Here is a 22,539-nt window from a genome sequence, read left to right as displayed (position 1 = left end):
TTTTCTAGATGTACAGTTTACTTTCGACCATCAAGGAGAGCTTCAAACTGATCTATACGTAAAAGAAACAGACTCCAGGTCCTACCTACATTTCAGCAGTAGTCACCCCAATCACATATTCTCAGGAATTGTATACTCCCAGTGTTTACGCCTCAGGAGGATAATCAATTCAAAGGAGAGATTAGAGACCCAGCTTAACATTCTCAAACGGGCGTTTCATGAATCAGGATACCCTAGTAAAATGGCTGACAACATAGCTAACAAAGTCCTTGGCATGGAAAGAGTGTTAGTCAGGAAGAGTACGGTCGAGCCTAATGAACAATCCCCGCTATCAGCCATACAAATCAGAGTCATCTCCAGTTATGGAAGTGACAATGACTTGGTGAATGTTGTCCAGAAATACGAAGGTCACTTGAGACGAACTCGTAGTTTTAGTGAAAGTGAGAGTCAGCAAGCCACAAACTCCACCACAGCACCGAAAGGAAAAAATAAACTGTTTCAGTTTGTGAAGAAAACGGGATCTACGCTTAGATCTCGCCTCGTTACATCTAAACAGCTTGCCTTAGGTGCTAAACATGGTAAAACTGAACCCTGTCACAGAAGAAACTGCAAGTGTTGTAAAATGATCATGAATAAGGACTCCATCACATCAAATGGCAAAAAGATCAAATCAGCCCCTGGTTGTTGCAAGACCTATAACATCATCTATCTTGTACAGTGTTCGATTTGCAAGAAAAACTATGTGGGTAGGACTATTAATAGCTTGCATAAAAGGATGGACGGACACAGGTCCAAATTTTATGAAATCGTTGATGGTAGAGCATTTGATATTACTAGTGATGAGTATAGCCTAGGAGTTCACTTGATTGACCACGGTTTAGGAGTACATACAGATTTTAATGAAACTTTTAGAACTTTTATTTTAGAGAATTGCAGTCCCAGTACACTTGAAGTAAAAGAAAATAACTACATACATTTGCTTAATTCTCTTAGACCTTTTGGCCTTAATACTGTCAATCCCTTTGGATTACCTATATTCCATAAACCTTAATATGATCTTTTTACCTTTTTCGGATTCTTAATTTTGTAACGGTTTGAGTTTCACTAACCTTTTAACATTTTTTAGGTTCAATGTCACTGGAGATGACTACAATCGAAATATATTTGGCAAGAATCTGAATGTTTTCAGTGTTGAAAGTTTAGTTTCTTAAATCCTGGAGTAGTCATTCGTGTCCCTGATATTTGGGTTAATTCTAACTCTCTTATACAGTTATAGATTTAGATACTGGTAGAGCTTTGCATTTTCAATTAGTTACACTTTCACTTTCAGTAACGAACAATAAAATCTTAGGATCACTGTTACGGTTCACCTTGCCCACCAAATCCTTAAAAGGGATTAACATTAAAAAGTAAAAGTTCTAAATTTAAGAACAAACTAACCGGCTAGTGGGAGAGCGAGACATAGGAACAATATCATTTTTACATTTCTCTTGGCTTCTGATTAACTGAATAAGAATTAACATTCATTATTCATTATTATAATTCTAAACCATTAACGTAAAACTGATTATCAACTTCCGGGTTTAAACTTAACAAGTGAACCGTTACGTTACTTTTATGCAAGTGAATTTGTATTGTTCACACTTGGTGGTAACTTTTGGTACCAAATTTATCAAAATCGGAGACTTAACATTCGATGCCAGCTCCTAGCGTTCATTATATTACACTAACACTAACAGGAAAATTGTCTACTTAAAAATTAAAATAAACTTTACATCAATGTATATTGTATTACAGTTACATTTACAAAAGACCACAATATCTCCTATGAGGCAAAAGACATGGAATATGAAAGCTAGAAAAATATTCATGATACTCAACACTACCAGACTGTAGCTGGAGTGAGAAACATTATGTAAAACATCATTGTAAAATTTATTTCGTCTGATCCAAAACACGGTGGTAGAACCATAATTACATTGGTGCCATAGCATAACAGGGATTCAGAAACTGAAATCACAAGATAGATGGCAGTAACAGAGAGTGAGTGTCAGTATTAAACAGAGAGATGAGCAGAGAGAGAGAGAGAGCAGAGAACAAGGAGGTTGAGGACATGGAGGTCTAGGGTGTATTAGTAGTAGCTAGCCCGCTCTAATGGACTCTCTCCCTAACATTAGCATTGTAAAATACATGCACACATACGGCGGCTCTCTCTCGTTATAGCTGTGGCTTATTATAGTAGTTGTTAGTGTGGATACTATGATATCAGTGTACCTACTACTACTATTATCGGTCACACTCATAATTATACTTATAGTAATAACATGTTACCTGGATCAGGTACTTGAATATATATATGAACCATTGAACCAGGGGATAATGATCAAGGAATAATAACGATAGAACTTAAGGCTGCTCGTAAATAAACACTTGATCTTGATGAAGAATTTGTGCTTCGTTTAACTAATAGGACTCGAGTACGATGGGCTTTAGATTTTGCTGTGAGCACAATTTATAAATTCTTTTGAGTAGGTAATATTGAAGTATAAATTCTGTTTTGAAATTTACGATCTCGAGCCTTCTCAACCTTCTATTGGACCCTGAGAGAAATGAAACTCGTTGTTCAACTTTATAGATTTAAAGTACACAAATGATCATTACAGAAACTAATGAATATATTGAAACGAATATTTAATTATGAAAATTTGAAGATGGAAGAATAAATTATGAAACAATAAACATGTAGAAATGAACATCGAAGCATCGAATAAATCGAACATCAGCAAATTTCCTGACATAACTGATAACATTTTTGTAATAAATCTGTCATTAAAAAACTTATTTAAGTTTTCATTAAAAATTGAATTATTTTCTAAGAAATTCAGCAAGTGTTAATTCAATTTTAACAATAAAATCATTCAAACACACTACATATGTCAAACAATAAAAACATCATGCACTTAATCATGCAAAATTTGAGTACATTTTCCAAAAAAATACGAATACAGTAGTAGTACTAGTAAAGTAGTAAATCATGATAAACTTATGAAAATAGTGCAATTTGCTGCTACTTTTAATAGGTATAACTATAATTCTCTACAAATTTGTACGATAATAATAAATTAATTTTCAAAATCATATCCAATACTAAGTTTACAAATGTATTAATCCGGTGTAATCCAATGTCTCAACCTCTCCTGCCAAAAGTTTTACAAAATATAATCATTAAAACATATACATGAAGTCAGAGAGGTTCCCTCTTCTACCAGTACCCTAAGGACCGTTCACATATTAACTTAACACTTCTCCTGACTACTAAAGACACCCTCCCTCCTAGCTTGCTCCTTCATTACTCATTAGGATATTCGTGTGATAAATTAAAACGTGAACTAGAGAAGTCAGTTTAACCACTATTCACTCATTCGTAGTGTTCTTTAGTCGCCCTCCCCCTGGCCCTTAGTAATAAAGTAAAACGTTATCTATTCTTTAGGAGGGTTGAGGTCTACTTCTACTGGCTTTATGTCCCATATCTCATCAGCATACTGCCTGAAGTTACAATTAATTATTTAATTAGTTATTAATTATGTTACAATTAGTTATTAATTAGTTATTAATTATGATTAATGTACTTAAAATACCTAGCGACGGTGGTGAACAAGTTAACTGTTATCATCTGGTCAACAGTAAACAAAAGCAATAAAACAAATTTTAAAAACAACTAAATCAAAAACCAATTAATCAATTATTAATTAATTAACGTAGCAACTGACTTGATGGTTCTATCGCTGGAGAACTTTCCCGCACTAGCAATGTTGTAAAGACATTTCTCAGTCCACTTGATCCAGTCCATGTAGAGCTCACTAACTTCCTCCTGGACTTTCAGGTAGCTCTCGTAGTCCGCTATCACACAGAACCTGTATTTAATTAGTTTTAATCACTTAATTAGTTATTGTTAACCAATTAGCTACCGACAAAGTACGTAATTTGTTTGTAGAGCTCTTCAATAAATATACGGCAGAAAATTAAAAGGATTGATACCCTTTTTGGTGATATCAATTCTCCCACCACTATCTAATAAAGTACCTGTCATTATCTAATAAAGTACCTGTCATTATCTAATAAAAGTACCTGTCATTATCTAATAAAAGTACCTGTCATTGGAGATAAGCTGTTCCGCAAAGTCCCTGAACTTGTGCGGTTCAGCAGGGTTAAAGTACCCTGTACTTATTTGGGACAGTGCCAGCTGCAGCTCCGGCAGACGGGCTAGGTAACGTCGTGTTTCATATCTGTACGGGGGTTGTTGCTTTTAGATTCTGGTGGTATTGTATCTTACGTACTGTGAGTATGTGCTCACTCTACCTTTGCAGCTTGCAAACAAATTGTTTGGCTGTGGAATATTTACCCGACCCTAAAACCACGATGAACCAGCTTTCGCGACGGAAGTTCTAGCATCTTTAAATTAGAGACCTACCCTTGATCCCAGAGTTGTTGCACCTCGTCCACCTTCATACCAAAGATAAATATATTATCTTCTCCCATCTCCTCTGCCATCTCAACATTAGCCCCGTCCAGAGTTCCTATAGTCAGCGCCCCGTTCAACTAAAGGGCGAAAATACGCTTGGTTAGGATTATCTGTAGAGCATAGGAAAAAGTGTCTCCGATTTGGATTCATTCGAGGCCACGTTTGGACGACCTTATATCATAGCATAGAAACAACTCTCACAAAGAAGCGAGATGCTACTCACCATGAACTTCATGTTTCCTGTTCCGGACGCTTCTGTCCCAGCCAAACTAGTCTGCTCCGAAAGATCGGCTGCTGGCATTATAATCTCTGCTAGAGAGCACTAAGGAATATTAGAATTAGGTTATAGAAATAATTTCCACGAGCTTTATTTATGTATGTTACTTATCTTATCGCTGAGAAACAATTCATCGTTCATTTTGTTGGATTGTAGGGTTAGTCAATCAAACCACCACCTCAAATGTTATAACATTGTAATAAAATTGTTAGCATTGTTATAACGTACCCTGTAGTTAGCGAGGAACACTACTTTGAGCTTGTCTCCGATGATTGGATCATTGTTAACCACATTTGCAAGGTGGCAGATCAGTGATACTATCTGTTTAGCTGTTTGGTATCCTGGAGCTGCCTGAAATAGTTGGGGTTCATTTTTGACTGATTGATGATTATCTGGATGTTTAGTAATAGCCGATAAAAAGATGTGGTTTCTGGTGGTTGACGCGTGACAATGAAAAAGTTAAATAACGTAGAAGTATTTTATGCTAACCTTGCCGCCGAAGAAAATAGTTCGAGGAACGAACTCCAAGTTAGGATTACTCTTAATCCGGTTGTAGAGGGTAATGACGTGGAGTAGGTTGAGGGTTTGACGCTTGTACTCGTGGATTCTCTTTACCTGCAAGGAGATTGATTGGGTGTTATCACGTGACTAGAATAGTATAATACAGATTGGTGAATTGTGATGTGTTGATCGCTAGTTCTCGTGCATCGTCTTCCGTAACAAGCGTTTAAGCCTCCTTTTGGAACAAGATTCATATAGTTCACAACCTTTGAATCCCGAATCATGGGACTCTAATTCTTATTGTCACGTACCAGCGTACTCACGTACTTCGGTATGATTATTATGACATGCGCGCAGATCGGACTATATAATGCGCGTTTTGCGCGGCGTGTTCTGCACAGAAATGATATGGCGTTCGCGCCCGCCGTCAAGACACTACTCAAAATCCGTGTTCGAGGATAATCATGCCGGCTGGCAATGTAGCTGGTAGCAGCTGGGATATTATAGGACATAACATCAGGTCATATCACGTAACGAATTAACAATAATACGGTGGTTTTTACCTGGATATCAAACATGCTTCCTGTATTCAGAGTTATCCCATAGTTGTCAGCTACATATTTAACAATAATACGGTGGTTTTTACCTGGATATCAAACATGCTCCCTGTATTCAGAGTTATCCCATAGTTGTTAGCTACATATTTAACAATAATACGGTGGTTTTTACCTGGATATCAAACATGCTCCCTGTATTCAGAGTTATCCCATAGTTGTCAGCTACATATTTAACAATAATACGGTGGTTTTTACCTGGATATCAAACATGCTCCCTGTATTCAGAGTTATCCCATAGTTGTTAGCTACATATTTAACAATAATACGGTGGTTTTTACCTGGATATCAAACATGCTCCCTGTATTCAGAGTTATCCCATAGTTGTCAGCTACATATTTAACAATAATACGGTGGTTTTTACCTGGATATCAAACATGCTCCCTGTATTCAGAGTTATCCCATAGTTGTTAGCTACATATTTAACAATAATACGGTGGTTTTTACCTGGATATCAAACATGCTCCCTGTATTCAGAGTTATGCCATAGTTGTCAGCTACATATTGGGCTAGCCTCCTCTTGTTTCCTTGTTTTGTCTTGAATACCTTGAAGTAAAACGTGTTTATATCAACTACTTTCAATTCTCAAATAGTTTAAATTATTTTTCTTGGGTAAATTTCTATTGATCCCGTTTAAATTCTCAATGTAGAATCCCTGAGAATCCTCGAGAATCTTCTCGAAAGTTGATAGCGGCAAATTTGTCAACAAAAGCAAGTCCAAAAATATATAAGAAAATGTAGAATACTGGTGACGAATCAAACTTTCGAGTACTCGAGGAGGATCACACTCAAACACACACCAATGTCAATTCAGAAATTGTAAATAAAGCTAACCTCTTGTAAGAATGTTTTGTCTGTAACAAATTCCTTGAGTTTTTCCAGCTGATATAAATTGGTCGGCCAGGCGTCACCTGACAAGTTATGCGATAAATCAGAGCCAGAACAGAACAGAAATGGAAATCACTAAAAGCCAGTATCACATATAATAAACTACATACGTGTATGTATGAAGAAAGTAACGAAAGTGATACATGTTCATGTGTTCATGTGTTCAGGAATTAGTAACCCAAGTACACACACTCTGTACCTATTTTCTCTGTAATTAGATGAGAAAGAGAGGGGTTACACTGGACTAGCCATCTCCTCGGTGTGATTCCGTTCGTTTTGTTCTGGAACTTTCCAGGTGTCAGCTCGTAGAAATCTTTAAATCTGGTGGGGTTAGGAGATTAAAATCGGGGGAATTTAATTTTAAGAATGTTAATTCTTAAAATTTGAATGGATTAGCTACGTAGTTTATTCAAAACATTATCAACTCTGATTGAATCTCTTTAGTAATTAGTAATGAAAACTTCATATTCTCCTTTTCAGGATGAGTTATGTCGAATACACCGGAGGATTAATACACAGATTAAATACTGATCTTTTCTAACAACTAACTAAAATAACCTCTTATCGGGACAAGATTCTGGGCCCGAAAAGTGTTTAGTCTTTACAATTAATTAACGAAAACTATCCATATCAAGGAAACATTCTTAGGTTATTAGCTAATTCAGAAAGCACCTATTCTCTTCTTGACTGCTTTTTACGGTCTGCTGATTCATAAGAACATAACATTTCCGTTAGACTAAATGTTACCAAATGTCGTTGTTGTGACTGATGACGATGTTTCAACAATTCATTGACAAATTAAAGCAAGAGCAGATAAGGAGGAGAGTGTCTGTGAAGCGTGTTTGTGCTAGTGAATAGAGCTGGTATGAACTTAACTAAACTCATTTGGTCCAATATTTAATCCAATATTTAATCCAATATTTGGTCCACAATTTTTTATATCATTCGGTCCGTTATTTGGTCCACTATTTGGTCCACTATTTGATCTACTATTTGATCTACTATTTGGTCCACAATACAGTCCAGTATACTCACAGAGATGTAACGAGGAGCCCACTGTGGATCGCCGCCACCCCGTTAACAGTGTGACAGCTAACCACCGACAAGTAAGCCATGTTTATCCTCTTTTCTCCTGAGGTTAATTGGATAATTAGTTAATCGGTCACTGATTAGTTTCTTGACATATTAATTTATTTGTTAATAAATAAGTGCAAATCTTTCCTACTCCAAAGCCAGGGCATGTTAGGTAAGTTATCAAATTATGGTAAATCTTCATCCATTTCATTTTGATCAATTTCATTTTGATCCATTTCGTCACCTTTATGTTTATGAGTATTGCTGAAAGCACAGTGTAAGGCCTACACGGACCGCCTCTAACTAGCCAATCCCTGTTTACATGCCGTGTAGCAGGGGACTAGAAAGAGCTAAACTAGTAAGCGGGGCATATGTTATTTGACTTAAATAGATAAACAAATTAATTAATCACCATTTTCTTCAACAATTGACATTCTACTAATCCTCTCATTATCGCCAGGGAATTTAGCTCTCACTTCCTGCAACGAACAATACTTCAATAATAATATGTAATAGTAGTTTAATGATAAGGAAAATATAAAAATTTAAAGCGCGACCAGTTCCACTTGTCCATTTGAATTTGAACATAATGTAATAATATTATGTACAATTACATAAAATGATAATAACTGGCTAACACTATGCATACCAGCATACGTATCAATAATTAATGTATAATTAACCTCCAACTACTGAATAATAAACCACCAATAACAACTATACCTCCAGATGATAATGGTTGATAAGGTAGATAATCTCCAAATGACGAGGTAGCACGTGATCCAGCATTGTAACTGGCCACCGTTCCAGCGCTTCTGGTAGGATCGTGTGGTTTGTGTAGGCGAACGTTCCTTTACATACTTTCCAAGCCTGGGACAGATCATGTGTAATGATAAAAGTTTCAGTTTTTTTTGTCAACTCTTGTTTCTCAAGTTAGAGGATTGTTTCCTGCTAAATTTCATTTTCGATAATAAACGTTTTGACACGTTGTTGACACGTTGTTTGCATGTTGTTGACACGTTGTTGACACGTTGTTGACACGTTGTCGACACGTGATATAAAATAAACTAACCGAGTCCCAGCTGAGTCCCTCCTCGTCTATAAGTATTCTCATAAGCTCAGGTACAGCCAGCGAGGGATGAGTGTCATTCAACTGTATCGCTACCTGTCACATGTTACATAATTAATATAATTAACATATTTAACATACTTTTTTTCTGAAATCTTTACCTTATATATTACGATATTTAAATTTAAAGTAAATTTCTTATCTTTAATAATCACCTTCTCAGAAAAATCCAAGTAAAGTTCTTCTTTTGACTCGGGAATAGAAGCTTTGTTAACTTTAAATCTTCTGATAATGTCAACTAGAGTAGCTGCGACCATGAAATACTCCTGCTTCAGTCTCAACTCCTTACCTGCAATTATTAGTAATTAATTAGTAATTAATTGCTTATATACTTGCAATCATTGCATTGGCTAGAATTTCAATTAGGTGAATCTTTGTTTATCAGATAATGATCAAGGTGATTAATTGATAATTACCTGATAATTAATTGATTATTAATTCCGTTATCATATTATAGTTGTCATTGATATCTTATTTTTTTGATATAGCAATTTGCCAGGAAAATATATGTTGGCTTCAAAATCATCAAATTATATTATCATCCTGCAGCTACCGAACCAATGTAATTTGATTCGTAGTGATTTAATGAACTATAATGAACTATAATGAATGGTGTTCTTTTAGATAAAGTTCTAGTTCACAATAATATATTAAATAAAATGTTTAAAAACTAAGAGGAGAACCGTACCCTCGAAGAAGTTGTCGTTAGGATAAAGTACTCTACTTATATTCTCAGCGATGTTCCGGTCCAGGACGGCGTCTATGTAGTTACCGTGGTTAACTGTAATTAGTTATTGATTAGTGAAATTAGATATAAATTAGTTACAAATCAGTGAAATTAGTTATGAATGTTAGACACAATAAAGTGATAAACTTGACATTCAATACAAGAGAATGACTACTCTTGGACGCGAAGAGGAGAACTATTGTAACCAACCAATCAGAGAGCTGTATTTTAGTCACGTGACACAAACTAACCAATCAGAGAACGCTAAGAAGCTTACTTTCTTACTTTAACTGTTATTAAAGTTACATGTATACTGCTTAATCTGTGTATTATTGAGTCGATAAGGATAAAATACGACGAGGAGATTCTCGTGTAATAAATAACAAATCAGTTACATAATACACATAACACAGCTAGTTGCAATAAGTATTATTAGTTAGTCCAGAACAATCCAGCTCGGATTTGCCGAGATGGAACTTTCCGGGATGGGAAGAAAAAGGTTTCTGGAATTTATTATCTAGGGTACCTGATAATCTCTTGATTGTGAGATGGAAGCTTCTAATGTACTAATTGTACACTTATAATATTTAAACTGGATTACATACACTTATAATTTATTATCATAATAAGTTCTAGAACAAACAACTTCTGGAAAGTGCAAAGAACTTCTGGAATAGATAACTTCTGCCAAGAACTGGAACGTTCTTGCCCTACAAAGCTACAATTCGTAGTTACATTCTTGCCTGCTGCGAGAATGCGACCCCTCAAGCTCTCAAGAAGAAAAAACAGTTTCTAGGCTAACTAACCAACCAGAGATCAGTATTCTAGTCACGTGACGTAAACCAACCAATCAGAGATCAGTATTCTCGTCACGTGACGTAAACCAACCAATCAGAGATCAGTATTCTCGTCACGTGACGTAAACCAACCAACCAGAGATCAGTATTCTAGTCACGTGACGTAAACCAACCAACCAGATAGCACTACTCACAGTAAGAAAGATCGAAGTCTTTAGGAGATTTAGCAGACCACAGCCTGAGAGTGTTAACTGTGTTTGTCTTGTAACCAGGTATAGGGGTATCGTAGGGCATCGCTATTACTGTCGTGTAGTCCACCTGTGTGTTAGTAATTAATATGCTAATTAGTAATAAATATGCTAATTATGCAAATTATATTTAATTGTAATATTTGGTATTTAGAACACTAGAACAGCTCTGTCAGTTCCGGTAAGTGCATTACTTAATTCAATCATATAATTAACTTTGATTATTATTAGAATGAAAATTCCCAATTCCCAATGAATAAAGAAAAAGCGAGTGGTTGAACGGTGTTCTGATGTTAAACTCGACTAAATAATGCTATAAATAGACATTGAGACATTAGGCGAGACATGGGACGAGAGAATTGAAAGTAGTATGGGGGGGGGGGGGGGGGGGCAACGCCCCAAAAGGCCCCGATTTCTAGGGCCCTTTTTGGATTTTCGATATGTGTAGGGCCTTTTGGGGCCCTAGAATTAACTTCAATTTCATCAAGTTTGATATATGCTAATAATAATATAAGTGCTTTAATGATATTATCTGACTACTTGCACAGTACTTTTATGTTTATTTGAGTGTATTTACATGGAGATTATGGTCCATAAACACTATCAAATAGTGGTCAGGGTCACAAGGCCCCAAAAGGCCCCAAAAAGCCCCGATTTCTAGGGCCCTTTTTGGATTTCAGTATGTATAGGGCCTTTTGGGGCCCTAGAATTAACTTCAATTTCATCAAGTTTGATATATGCTAAGTGCTTTAATGATATTATCTGACTACTTGCACAGTACTTTTATGTTTATTTGAGTGTATTTACATGGCGATTATGGTCCATAAACACTATCAAATAGTGGTCAGGGTCAAAAGGCCCCAAAAGGCCCCAAAAAGGCTTTTTGGGGCGTTGCCCCCCCCCCCCCCTAGTATCATTAACGTGTATTAATATTAACTTTATGTGTACGTGGTTACTGGCTGAGAGCGGGGAGATCTCGCACATTACATGAAAATTATGCCTTATATTATAAAGTAATATTACTATAACATTGTGATATTTATGTTTACTTGCGGGTGAATGGTAAATAGAGACGGCTTGTTCGCAGAATTATGCTCAATACTAATCGAAGAACTAATGAAAAAGAATTTACGATTTTATTGTTTCAACTAACAAATTAAAATACATAAACTTTATTAAAGTTATCTATGTCAACTTCAAAACAAAGATCAGGTTAAATCTTTAAATAACAACATATATTTTCACATCAGTCCAAATCCTGCACTCAACTTCACCGCATTATCAAAGTTCAATAGTCTCGAGGCCCTGTATCTCTTCCTGTATCTCCAGATCATGTATCGCTTCCAGCGGGAACGCTGGGAATGGCCTCACCAAACCATAGCACTCGGTCGGGATATCCAAATTGTAATCAGTAAAAGCCAGCAAAGCATATGCGTTACAGAACGGTTTCATCTTAGGATTGAGAACTCGATTGTGCATGAGATGATCCACACACATGGGTAACCCATAGTCCCAGGAAAGGGGTCGGCCGTGATACACACGGACTGCTTCCATGTTCTTTACTCGGTAGATGGAGTAAGTGGACCCGTACGTGGTTCCAAAGTAGCCCTTCACAAAGAGGGGAAATGCTGCGTCAGATTCCACGTGCTTATCAGTGAATGTTTGTACCGTGTTTGTTGAACTTTCGTATTTCAGTATTTTATCTCCGGAGAAGAAGTAAGCGGTGTTACCGGACATCATGGTTGCTTTAAGATGTTTTGAGACTAACGGCATGGTCGCTTTCGGGAAACCAGGGTACATTTTCTCCTGGATAAAATCATACTTCCAGTACTGTTCCCCTTTAAAGAAGAACGCTGCAGATATAGTAGCGTTAACGTAAGCAGCGTCAATGTTGTTTTCCAACCCATCCCACCCTTCCGATATGTACTTTGGGTAACCTTCAACCACACCTATCTCACCTAGTTTATCTCTTTCTACCTTGTAGTATATGTCTTTGGTGAAGAAAAAGAGAGTTTTCTTGCGAGGGTGTTGGATTACTGCATCTATTACTCCAATACATGGCGAGTTCATAGCAAGAGGTTTATTATCTTGCGAGCCAACAAATTCATTCTGTTGAAACCTTTGGTACTCCATCGCCTCAAATGTCTCAGCAGTAAACACGGCACCTTTTCCAAGCTTGAATATCTTAGAGATCCCCTCCAAATCATCGTGTTGTAGGCGAATTTCTTTTGTGTAGCCAGGATGATAAGGAGACATTAGGGAGCCTTTCTTGACGGAATGTTTTAACCCCAAAGTATGCCCGAACTCGTGGCTTGCTGTGTATCTTAGGTTAACCCCTCTGTCGGATAAACGGGTGAATTCCTCGTCATTGTCGAAGTGGATTTCTCCACTACGAGGGTAGAAAGCATGTGCAAGGACCCCCATAGGCCCGTCAAATGGATATTTATCACCATGGTCCTTTTCCAGGAACTGTATCCTTATATCTGCTATCTTTTTGTCTTTTACCTCGTAGAGAAAGAGTTCTACGCTTTGAGTCCACACTTCAAAAGCCTGGACTATCTCATTTTGAGTGTGTTTGTCTAGCGTGTCACTGATGCTCTCTATGTGAAAAGACAGCTTGTTTTTCAGCCATTTTTCATCAGAAATCTCGTATCTTTTGTTGAATGCAACAAAGTCTTCCGGTTTAATATTAAACAGAGAGGTCTTCCATCCGCCTTTCAGCCCGTTGGTACCCTGTATTGTTTCCAGTCCGAGTTGAGCAAGTGCTCCTGGATCGTAGGGATCAATGTCTGGAACCCCACACCGTGGGATTTTCATCTGTGCTAGGACTTCTTCATCAACATTTCCTGTCGGATACAAAGAATTCATGGACTGGAACAGCGTCAAAGCTCCTTCAAGATCTTCAGTACTCATCATAGTCAGATCATCCTGATGTGATCCCTCATCTTTTACTTTAGATTTTAGACTGGCGTAACCATCAAGGTACCCAAAATCATCCAAGTAGTTGAGAACAGTCCTGCTATTCTCCAACTCCTGAAGTATGAGACTTCTAGGAAACACAACCACCCCACCAGGTCGTGTGTGCAAGCTACCAGGTCTCCGTCTGGTGTGAACACCACCAGGTCTCAACCAGGTCTCCGTTATATCCTCGTCTTCACCGGGTCTCCGTTTAGCGTGCTTCTTCGACTTCAAATCATCCATACTTCTCTCTTCAAACGTGACATCTTGTACGTATTTAGAAAGGAAACCAAGCCGTCCTAAGTGGTCCAGTGTATCACTATCAGAGAGGTATTTAAGGTGGCTAGTGGTCGTGTAGCGGATCAGACAGAACAGTACAATAGGCAACATTATCTATGAGACATGTTGGAGACAATGTTGGAAAAATGGTAGTCTAACTGTTTAACTGCTGTGTTTGTTTTTGGTTTAGGGGGTATTTTTGATGGTAGTGCTAGTATCGTATATCGTGAAAATAGACAGTTAAACAGAAAGGCAGGCTAAACACCACGTACGATCTTACTCTAAAACAGTAAACAATTAACATCGGATCCCTTTTGATCAATCAATAATAACTAATTACTAATTATTTTTAATTAATTATTCATTAATTATTAATCAATTATTAGTAAATTATTAGATAATTACCCATTCCACTTGATCCCCCGTTCTCTGAGTGTGCCCGTAGAACTTAACAGGTATTGTGTATTCAGGTCTAGCCTTCTCCCAGGGGTTACCGTACGTTAACCAACTGTCTGGTTTCTCTATCTGGGGAGGGGGTGTCAATAAGTTACTTATTACTAATTGTTACTAATTACCGTACGTTAACCAACTGTCTGGTTTCTCTATCTGGGGAGGGGGATGTTACTAATTACTAACTAATTATTAATATTATAATTACTATAATACATATCATGGTAATTAACTTGTTAGTAATTACTGAATCTCTAAATGATAAATTACTTTTTACTGGTTATTAATATATGGTTACTAATCTTATCCTATCATTAAACGTAGTTAACTAATGATTTACATCACGTGATATGACGTCACACTACATGATATGACGTCACACCACGTGACATGACGTCACAGCTCGTAACTTACCTGGTTACAGTTGACGATGGCTTGGTTGAAGAGCCCATGTTCGTACCGTATACCGTACCCATACGCAGGGTAACCGAGCGTAGCCAGCGAGTCCAGGAAACACGCTGATAAAGGTGAGTAGATTACAAAAAATAATATTGGACACGATTTACTGGATCAGAATTTTTAATTTAACTCAATTATCTAAAGTAATAAAACTAATTTCAATGATTCAACTAACGATTTTCAAGGAGGCAAAGTTAAGAAATGTTCAAAATTCAGCTGTTTACTAAGGTCACATTATTAAAATAAATCCCAAAACGTCACAATACCTTCAAATGGCTACCTTTTTTTTAACTCCTTCGTTCGTAAAATAATATGTGAATATTATAATATATTACATATCATTATATATTAGATATCTGAGTTACAGGTTTCTTATTATACTGATCACAGGATTCCTCCCACTTTACGTTTTCCACATCTGTTCAAATCTCACCCGCACATTGCACAACTTTCCCTCTTCACACCCAAACCCTCTTAATAAAAAATTGAGACAAAAAGGGAAAAAAACATGAGACATTTACGTGATTAATTCCAACCTGGAAAAACATCTGGACCTTTATTGGTTGAATATACTCGATAGTACAAAGAAGCCGTGTCTTCTGAGCCAAATCTGAACCGGTCTATCTTGTCAAAGGTTTTTGACTGATATGTTGTCATCGCAAGTGGCCTGATTACATTGAACATGTATTGTTGACAGCAAGATCCCCTTTTTTAAAGTCCACACCAGCTCTCCAGAGGTCATTTCTGTATAACCATTCACCTTGATCGTTCGCGTTCCTTGGTGCTTGATTGTGAAATCCAAAATTGCGTTGCCAGCCCTTGGGGTGTAATTTATTTCAATTGTCTGAATATTTTCTTCGTTACACTCAGTTGAACAGAACTCAATCACGAGGTGTCTAACACCAGGAGAGTTCAGTTGCAGTTCAGTCTTCACTTCAACAGTACTCTTAGCTGAATTGAGACTAATAATAGAGCTGTTATTGACAGGTTTCCAGCCACTTCCACCACCTCTAGGTTCAGAGAGCACCAGCATTGCTAGTAGCACGAGCAGGAGAATCTTCATGTTCTATTCCAGAAACTAACAAACAAAATATAGCACGAAGCACAATGCGATCTCTTTTTTAAAGCCATCAGGAAATCTTCATCTCTTCAACGAACTTATCCCATCTGCTCTACCCCCAATCAGACTGCTCAAACCTGAGCTGAAGTTTCATTGGTTCTTAGCAGGAACACTGAACAGGTGTGCCAATTTTCGGACCTAGTGCGTACTTACCGATCGCGATCCTGAGTCCTTACTGCTTAAAAACTACTAATTCTTGGTCATTTTCGTTCTAATCACCATTTTACAACCTTTACTATGCTCCAAATTCTCAAACATTCTAGTCGTAATCGACCCACAGCTGTTCCTTTAAGATCATCTTAGAAAATCGTTTCTGGTTATTGTCTCAAACATTGCATAGGTGACAAGTATTTAAAGAACACCAAAACTACTAATATTGTATTGTAGTTACTACATTGTAAATTCTATGGTACGTCAGCGATCCTGATCAGACCACATGACATGAACAAAAAGAAACTTGAATTTCGGAAGGTTTATTACATCTATTCTAAGATTCTAGTAGAAATTCATTTTATAAGCTTTGATTTACCCCAAGGAATATCAGTGTTTTAATTCCTTGTTTCGGTCGTGACGCTAAATTCTCGCAGCTAATGTTGGTGGAGCAGCTGTAGGTGGTTAACAACCTGACTTTTTAAGATGAAACTCATTAAAATCTGCAAACTAGGAATGGTAATTAGGAGGACCGAGAATCAGTACAATTATTTACGCACTGACTTAAACAAGGATAGAAAGACAGCTGCGGAGAGCTTATTAAACTGTAATTTAGAAATAGCACAGGGTATTCTGATTAAGATTAAACTACAGGCAGCTGGGACTATTATTTCGTCTCCTAGTGGCTGGTAATAAGACGGTCGCGATAAGTTTCGTGCTATATTTTGTTTGTTAGTTTCTGGAATAGAACATGAAGATTCTCCTGCTCGTGCTACTAGCAATGCTGGTGCTCTCTGAACCTAGAGGTGGTGGAAGTGGCTGGAAACCTGTCAATAACAGCTCTATTATTAGTCTCAATTCAGCTAAGAGTACTGTTGAAGTGAAGACTGAACTGCAACTGAACTCTCCTGGTGTTAGACACCTTGTAATTGAGTTCTGTTCAACTAAGTGTAACGGAGAAAACATTTAGAGAATTGAAATAAATTACACCCCAAGGGCCAGGGCTGGCAACGCAATTTTGGATTTCACAATCAAGTACCAAGGAACGATCAAGCAGAATGGTTACACAGAAATGACCTCTGGAGAGCTGGAGTGGACTTTCAAAAAGGGGAGCTTGCCGTCAACAATACATGTTCAATGTAATCAGGCCACTTGCGATGACAACATATCAGTCAACATCCTTCATAAGTTACACCGGTTCAGATTTAGCTCAGAAGACACGGCTTCTTTGTATTATCGAGTATACTCAACTGATAATGGCCCGGATGTTTTTCCAGGTGAGAATTGTTAAATAAATTGACCTGTATCATCAAATATGTTCATTGCGGAGGATTGAGTGACGAGAGGGCAAGTTATATGGCAGAAAGGAAACAAAATATTGGGGATGAGTTACAACAAATTTAGTATTATCATGTACAGTGTATTATAATGTATAGTGAAACCTTTAACTCAGATATCTGATCCCAAATGGTTCTGAGAGGTTAAACTCTCAGAACCAGGTAGAAACCTAATTCCTAAACTTGTGTGCCTCAAATAAAATACATATCTAATTAATAAAGTATTTGTCCAGCTTATAAAGTAAGCACTAACCAGCTAGCCGGCCTAGACCACCATTACCAAGACCAGCATCAGGTTCCTCGCTCTCCAACTCCTCAATGTCAAGTCCTAGCTGGTACAGCGCCTCGTCACACGCACCCTGCAGCGTGACGTCACGTTAGTGAGTGTGTCACGTGGTATGAAGTCACGTCACGTGGTGTGACGTCACGGTGTGGCATTACATACCACTAATAGTTGTGTAGTCCTTTTAAAAGGACCCACCACAAGAATATTCACTAAAAGAATAAAAAGTAAATGACAATTTTACATATTACATATAATTAGTAGTATTACTATAGTAAAATACCTCGAGCATGAGAAGAAAAGAAAATCATGTATGTACTATATTATTTATACATACTATACCTCGAGCATGAGATTTATCATAGTGTTACTAAGAGTCCGCCCCATCATGAATTCCAGAGAGAGATAATACACTCTCTTTACACTCTGTTTGTGGTAACCTGCAGTGTGACGTCATTATATACCACATTACACAGTTACACGTGACGTCATACCACGTGACGTCATACCATCATGTGACTAAATGACAAGTAACGTAATATCACGTGAGATAACTTATATCATATAATAATGTTCAATTCAAGACATCCTTTTAAAAAAATACCATTTTTTCACATTTAACAAGAAGCGGCTTCTTGTTTAATGTGAAAAAAGGGTATTTTTTGAAGAAGCCTCGAAAAAGCTTTGTAACAAATCTTGTTAAATAAAACATAATAAATATGGTTGATATAATTGATACACTAATTGTTTGTTTACTTTGTTGAGTTCTGATCCATTTTCCAATCAGTTTGTCCATGATAGTGTTTGCCAGAGCAAAGTAGAAATCCTTGTTGGTCGCAACATTGCGGTCTTTTGCGCATGTGTAGTGCAAGTGCCTGGTTAATTGATAAATTAATTATCAAATCGATTAATCAACTATGGTAAAAATCAAGTTAATTAAGCAAATAAGTTTAGCAACTAAGTGTAATATTAAAGGAGAACCTGTTGAAGTTATTGATGACTTCCTTTACACTGTCAATCTCAGGAAGTCCCCTTAAAGAGATCTGTTTCCTCCGCAAGAAATCGCTTTCCTCTGACGTCATACTGTGTGATATGATGACGTCATACTGTGTTATATGATGACGTCATACTGTGTGCTATGATGACGTCATACTGTGTGATATGATGACGTCATACTGTGTTATATGATGACGTCATACTGTGTGATATGATGACGTCATACTGTGTGATATGATGACGTCATACTGTGTGATATGATGACGTCATACTGTGTGATATGATGACGTCATACTGTGTGATATGATGACGTCATACTGTGTGATATGATGACGTCATACTGTGTGATATGATGACGTCATACTGTGTGATATGATGACGTCATACTGTGTGATATGATGACGTCATACTGTGTGATATGATGACGTCATACTGTGTGATATGAGTGTTTGAAATTCAACAGAACATCGAATTTGAAGTTTTTAGATTAATAAATGGAATAAGAAGACAATAAGTTAGGTAATTTGCATGATCTCCGGGTATAAAATTGATACAAGTCAGCCGTTTTCTAAGTTTGCAAATATTGTGTTATTATATTCTTTCTTTCTTTTAACATTTAAACAACCTCGATATCTAACTCTAATAATAAAACCTTCATTTTGAAAAATAACAGTTTCGATTGAATGAAAACTGAAACAGCAGACAGAAAAATTCTGCAACAGAGTCATTGACTGAAATTAGATTATAACTCGCACAAGGCAGTCATATTTTTGCATAATAAAACCATAATTTAATGTGCATAATATTCACATTAGATACGCATATTATATTTAGAAGTGCACTTAACAAACCGGTTAGAATATATAAGATGGTGATAAGACACAAAATTCGACAAGATAACAGAAAATCGTGACTAAATTACTGCAACTTATCGTTATATATAAAAGTATTGCTTAACTTAGCCACAATTTTATGCATTTCATAATATTATTACTTTATTACATGCGAATATTAAAACGATTCAAAAGCACATACTCAAAGTCACAGTGTGGGCCGGGCCAAAAATAGCTCAACATTGAGATGGTATTGTGCTTAACAGGCATTGCATAAGGCCATAAGATGTGAGTCTAAACTAGTTTAGAGTACCAGGTGACAAAGTTTGAGATTGGGTTGTTAAGCTATTTAAGGCCCGGAATATGGCCACCCCTTTGTATATTATTCAGTACAATGTTATCATGATAGTACCATGTTACATGTATCATGTACCATGTTATCATGACTGGGGCACAATGATTTCGCTCTACTGCTTGGTAGGCTTTTATCTCAAAAAAAGAGCACAAAAAATTTATAAAATTTCAAAACAAAATATATAGAATTAAATAGTCGTATTGTGAAAAATTCACAAAAGATCTGAAGTCAATGTTGAAGGTCACCCAACTACCCAATAACACTGAGGAGAAGTTGAAACATTTTAAAAAGCTACATCTCAGCACTGAGCCTTGATTTTCAAGTTTCTATTTTCTAATGATCCATAATATAATATGGTGGCTAGAACACATTTCAAACCCTTATCTCAACACACTCCCAACACTCAGTGTGAGTTGTTCTGACCCAGCTCAAGAGTAAATCTGTCTGCGAGAATATGCTCCAATACAAGCGAGAACCCCGAGCGCTCCTGTGATATCATGAGATTAAAATTAATACTTGTAATAATACTACCGTGTATTGAAGTTTAATCATAGAATTAATTCGACACTTAAGGGTTTCAAAAATTGTGTTACCGAACTTTTAGGTAAATTGGTTGCGCAAGGATTTAAGTTAGCTGCTTTGCGCAACAAGTTTGTCAAGTTTTATAAATCAAGATTAAATATTTGGGGTAAATATGGTAGTGATATTTATGATGAATTTATTGAAATGTTTCAATCACCTAATATTATTTTGTAATTTGTATCGACATATATCGTTTTTCAGTTATATAAGTTACCTAATATCTATTAATTATTCTAGTATTTGTGATTAATTTGTATTGATTTATTATTTGTGACTTATAAATTAGTAACCATTATTTTACCGTCTAAAAAAATTTTTTGTCAAAAATTAATTTTATGAAGGAGTAAGTTGACAAAAGATGCGCATTCGTATATTCATTTATTGCATGTTTAATTTGTTTTTTGTGTTTAATTTACGATTATTTGCATTTGAGATTCTGCGATTAAATTTATTTTGTTGATTGTAATGTTGTGATATTGCATAATTTATTGTAAATGTAATATATGTTTCAGAAAATTATGTAATGTAACGCGATGGAGGTTCTTTAAGCGGGCAATTCCAGTCCAAACCCTGGAAACATGACATAAAGGATTTGTTTTACTTGTTGCATGAAAAGCACTAATAGTATAGTACTAGGGATGTAAATTCAAAGACAAGATCAACCATCTGGATTCTGGTATTGTCAACTTAGAATTTCATTACACTCACTAGTAACTCAGGTTTAATGAGTTAGTTGGCTCTGTTATCTTAGTAAGGGTATGGATCCGGTGGTAAACATTGTGGGAGTGCAAGTTTGAGCACTGTTTTTTTGCAGTCCCCACCAACTTATTACTATATTAGGAATATACAAATTAAATTTACATATTATGAACATACTGACCAAGAACCAAGCCAAGGAGTAGAGCTAGTCCATCTCCAGTATCGAATGCTGCAACAGGTACTATATTCAAACTAAACACTGCTACCCAGAGGAAAATATCTGCAAACTCCATATCTCTGCTAGAAATATTAGGATCGATAAACAGTGCTTATATAATCTGGATACTTAGAAAGTATTCTTATTTATAATACCTTCCGGGAATTATATCCACTAAAAGTCTCGGACACTGAGAGCTGATAATTTGCCGATATGTCCCGCAAGGGAAGCGAAAGTATTATCAGCATAGACCTCAGACTGGCTGGCGGCAAGTTGTAAAACAAATAACACTGGCGTTCTATATATTAGACACTATATGGTATCATGCGCACGTATCGGATTACACCCCTTCCTAATCGGAACCGGAAATTATTATAATACATAATACCTCCGGTTCTTCGGGCCGCAAATTCCCTCCAGCAAGCTGTCGGGAATTATCAAGCGGAAACCGAAGAGCCGAAGGCATTATTATATTATAATACCTTCGGGGAATTATATCCACTAAAACTCGGGGACACCGAGAGCTGATAATTTGCAGATATATCCCGCAAGGGAAGCGAAGGTATTATTAGCATAGACTCAGACTAGCTGGCGGCAAGTTTCAAAACAAATAACACTGGCGTTCTATATTTACGTCTTCAGTTTACAAATCAGTGAAACACAAACATACTATGCGGGGGGACTACAGACCCCCTCAAAGTCCTTTACAACGTTACTGCCAGGTTACATAGCACTCAAATTATTTGTTATATAGTAGTGTTGAAAGTATTAAAACTTATTATTATTATTATTAGGTATCATGCGCACGTATCACATTACACCCCTCCCAATTGGAACCGGAATGTATTATAAAATACAATACCTCCGCTACTTCGCGCTTAGCACTCAGTAGCGGAGGTATTATAGTATTATAAATTGTTAGTTTTTCTTTATAGGAAATGCTGTCCTTGTAGCATACCAACTATTATCAATTCTCAGAACCGTACGGTTTACTACAGTATGAAAAATCTTTTTTGACTGATAATGAGATTTTCATAGCCTGAA

General features: G+C 36.6%; 2 protein-coding genes across 2 annotated transcripts; both read right to left on the bottom strand.

The window, feature by feature from the left end:
- Positions 1-2,619: 2,619 nt before the first annotated feature.
- LOC134824048 (glycogen phosphorylase-like) lies at positions 2,620-22,248 on the bottom strand. The gene is made up of 24 exons (XM_063835738.1): positions 22,231-22,248; positions 18,795-18,898; positions 18,570-18,688; positions 18,156-18,253; positions 17,784-17,889; positions 14,879-14,982; positions 14,420-14,539; positions 10,724-10,847; positions 9,694-9,786; positions 9,161-9,294; positions 8,949-9,041; positions 8,600-8,746; positions 8,289-8,355; positions 7,838-7,934; positions 7,002-7,123; positions 6,749-6,825; positions 6,362-6,460; positions 5,289-5,414; positions 5,028-5,150; positions 4,746-4,844; positions 4,472-4,599; positions 4,152-4,286; positions 3,771-3,914; positions 2,620-3,546 (listed from the first exon to the last, which is right to left on the bottom strand). The coding sequence occupies exons 2-24, from the start codon at positions 18,893-18,895 to the stop codon at positions 3,480-3,482; spliced, it is 2,523 nt and encodes an 840-aa protein (XP_063691808.1). The 5' UTR covers positions 18,896-18,898; positions 22,231-22,248; the 3' UTR covers positions 2,620-3,479.
- LOC134824222 (matrix metalloproteinase-14-like) lies at positions 11,970-14,147 on the bottom strand. The gene has a single exon (XM_063835999.1). It carries the CDS (start codon positions 14,123-14,125, stop codon positions 12,059-12,061), a length of 2,067 nt encoding a protein of 688 aa, XP_063692069.1. The 5' UTR covers positions 14,126-14,147; the 3' UTR covers positions 11,970-12,058.
- Positions 22,249-22,539: the final 291 nt, after the last annotated feature.

This window comes from Bolinopsis microptera, chromosome 12, assembly GCF_026151205.1.
Source record: "Bolinopsis microptera isolate Bmic1 chromosome 12, MBARI_Bmic_1.0, whole genome shotgun sequence".
Classification (NCBI taxonomy): Eukaryota; Metazoa; Ctenophora; class Tentaculata; order Lobata; family Bolinopsidae; genus Bolinopsis; species Bolinopsis microptera.
Note: the sequence above shows the minus strand (reverse complement) of the source record. Positions and strands in the feature narration are given on the sequence as shown.

What these genes read in the sequence shown, in the direction of transcription:
- LOC134824222 (XM_063835999.1), bottom strand. Translation starts at nt 14,125, where the DNA reads ATGTTGCCTATTGTACTGTTCTGTCTGATCCGCTACACGACCACTAGC.
- LOC134824048 (XM_063835738.1), bottom strand. Translation starts at nt 18,895, where the DNA reads ATGACGTCAGAGGAAAGCGATTTCTTGCGGAGGAAACAGATCTCTTTA. An exon ending in TGGTCTAGGCCGGCTAGCTG is followed by an intron (nt 14,983 to 17,783) that starts GTTAGTGCTTAC and finishes CACCTTTATCAG; the next exon opens with CGTGTTTCCTGGACTCGCTG. An exon ending in TAACGACAACTTCTTCGAGG is followed by an intron (nt 9,295 to 9,693) that starts GTACGGTTCTCC and finishes TAATAATTGCAG; the next exon opens with GTAAGGAGTTGAGACTGAAG.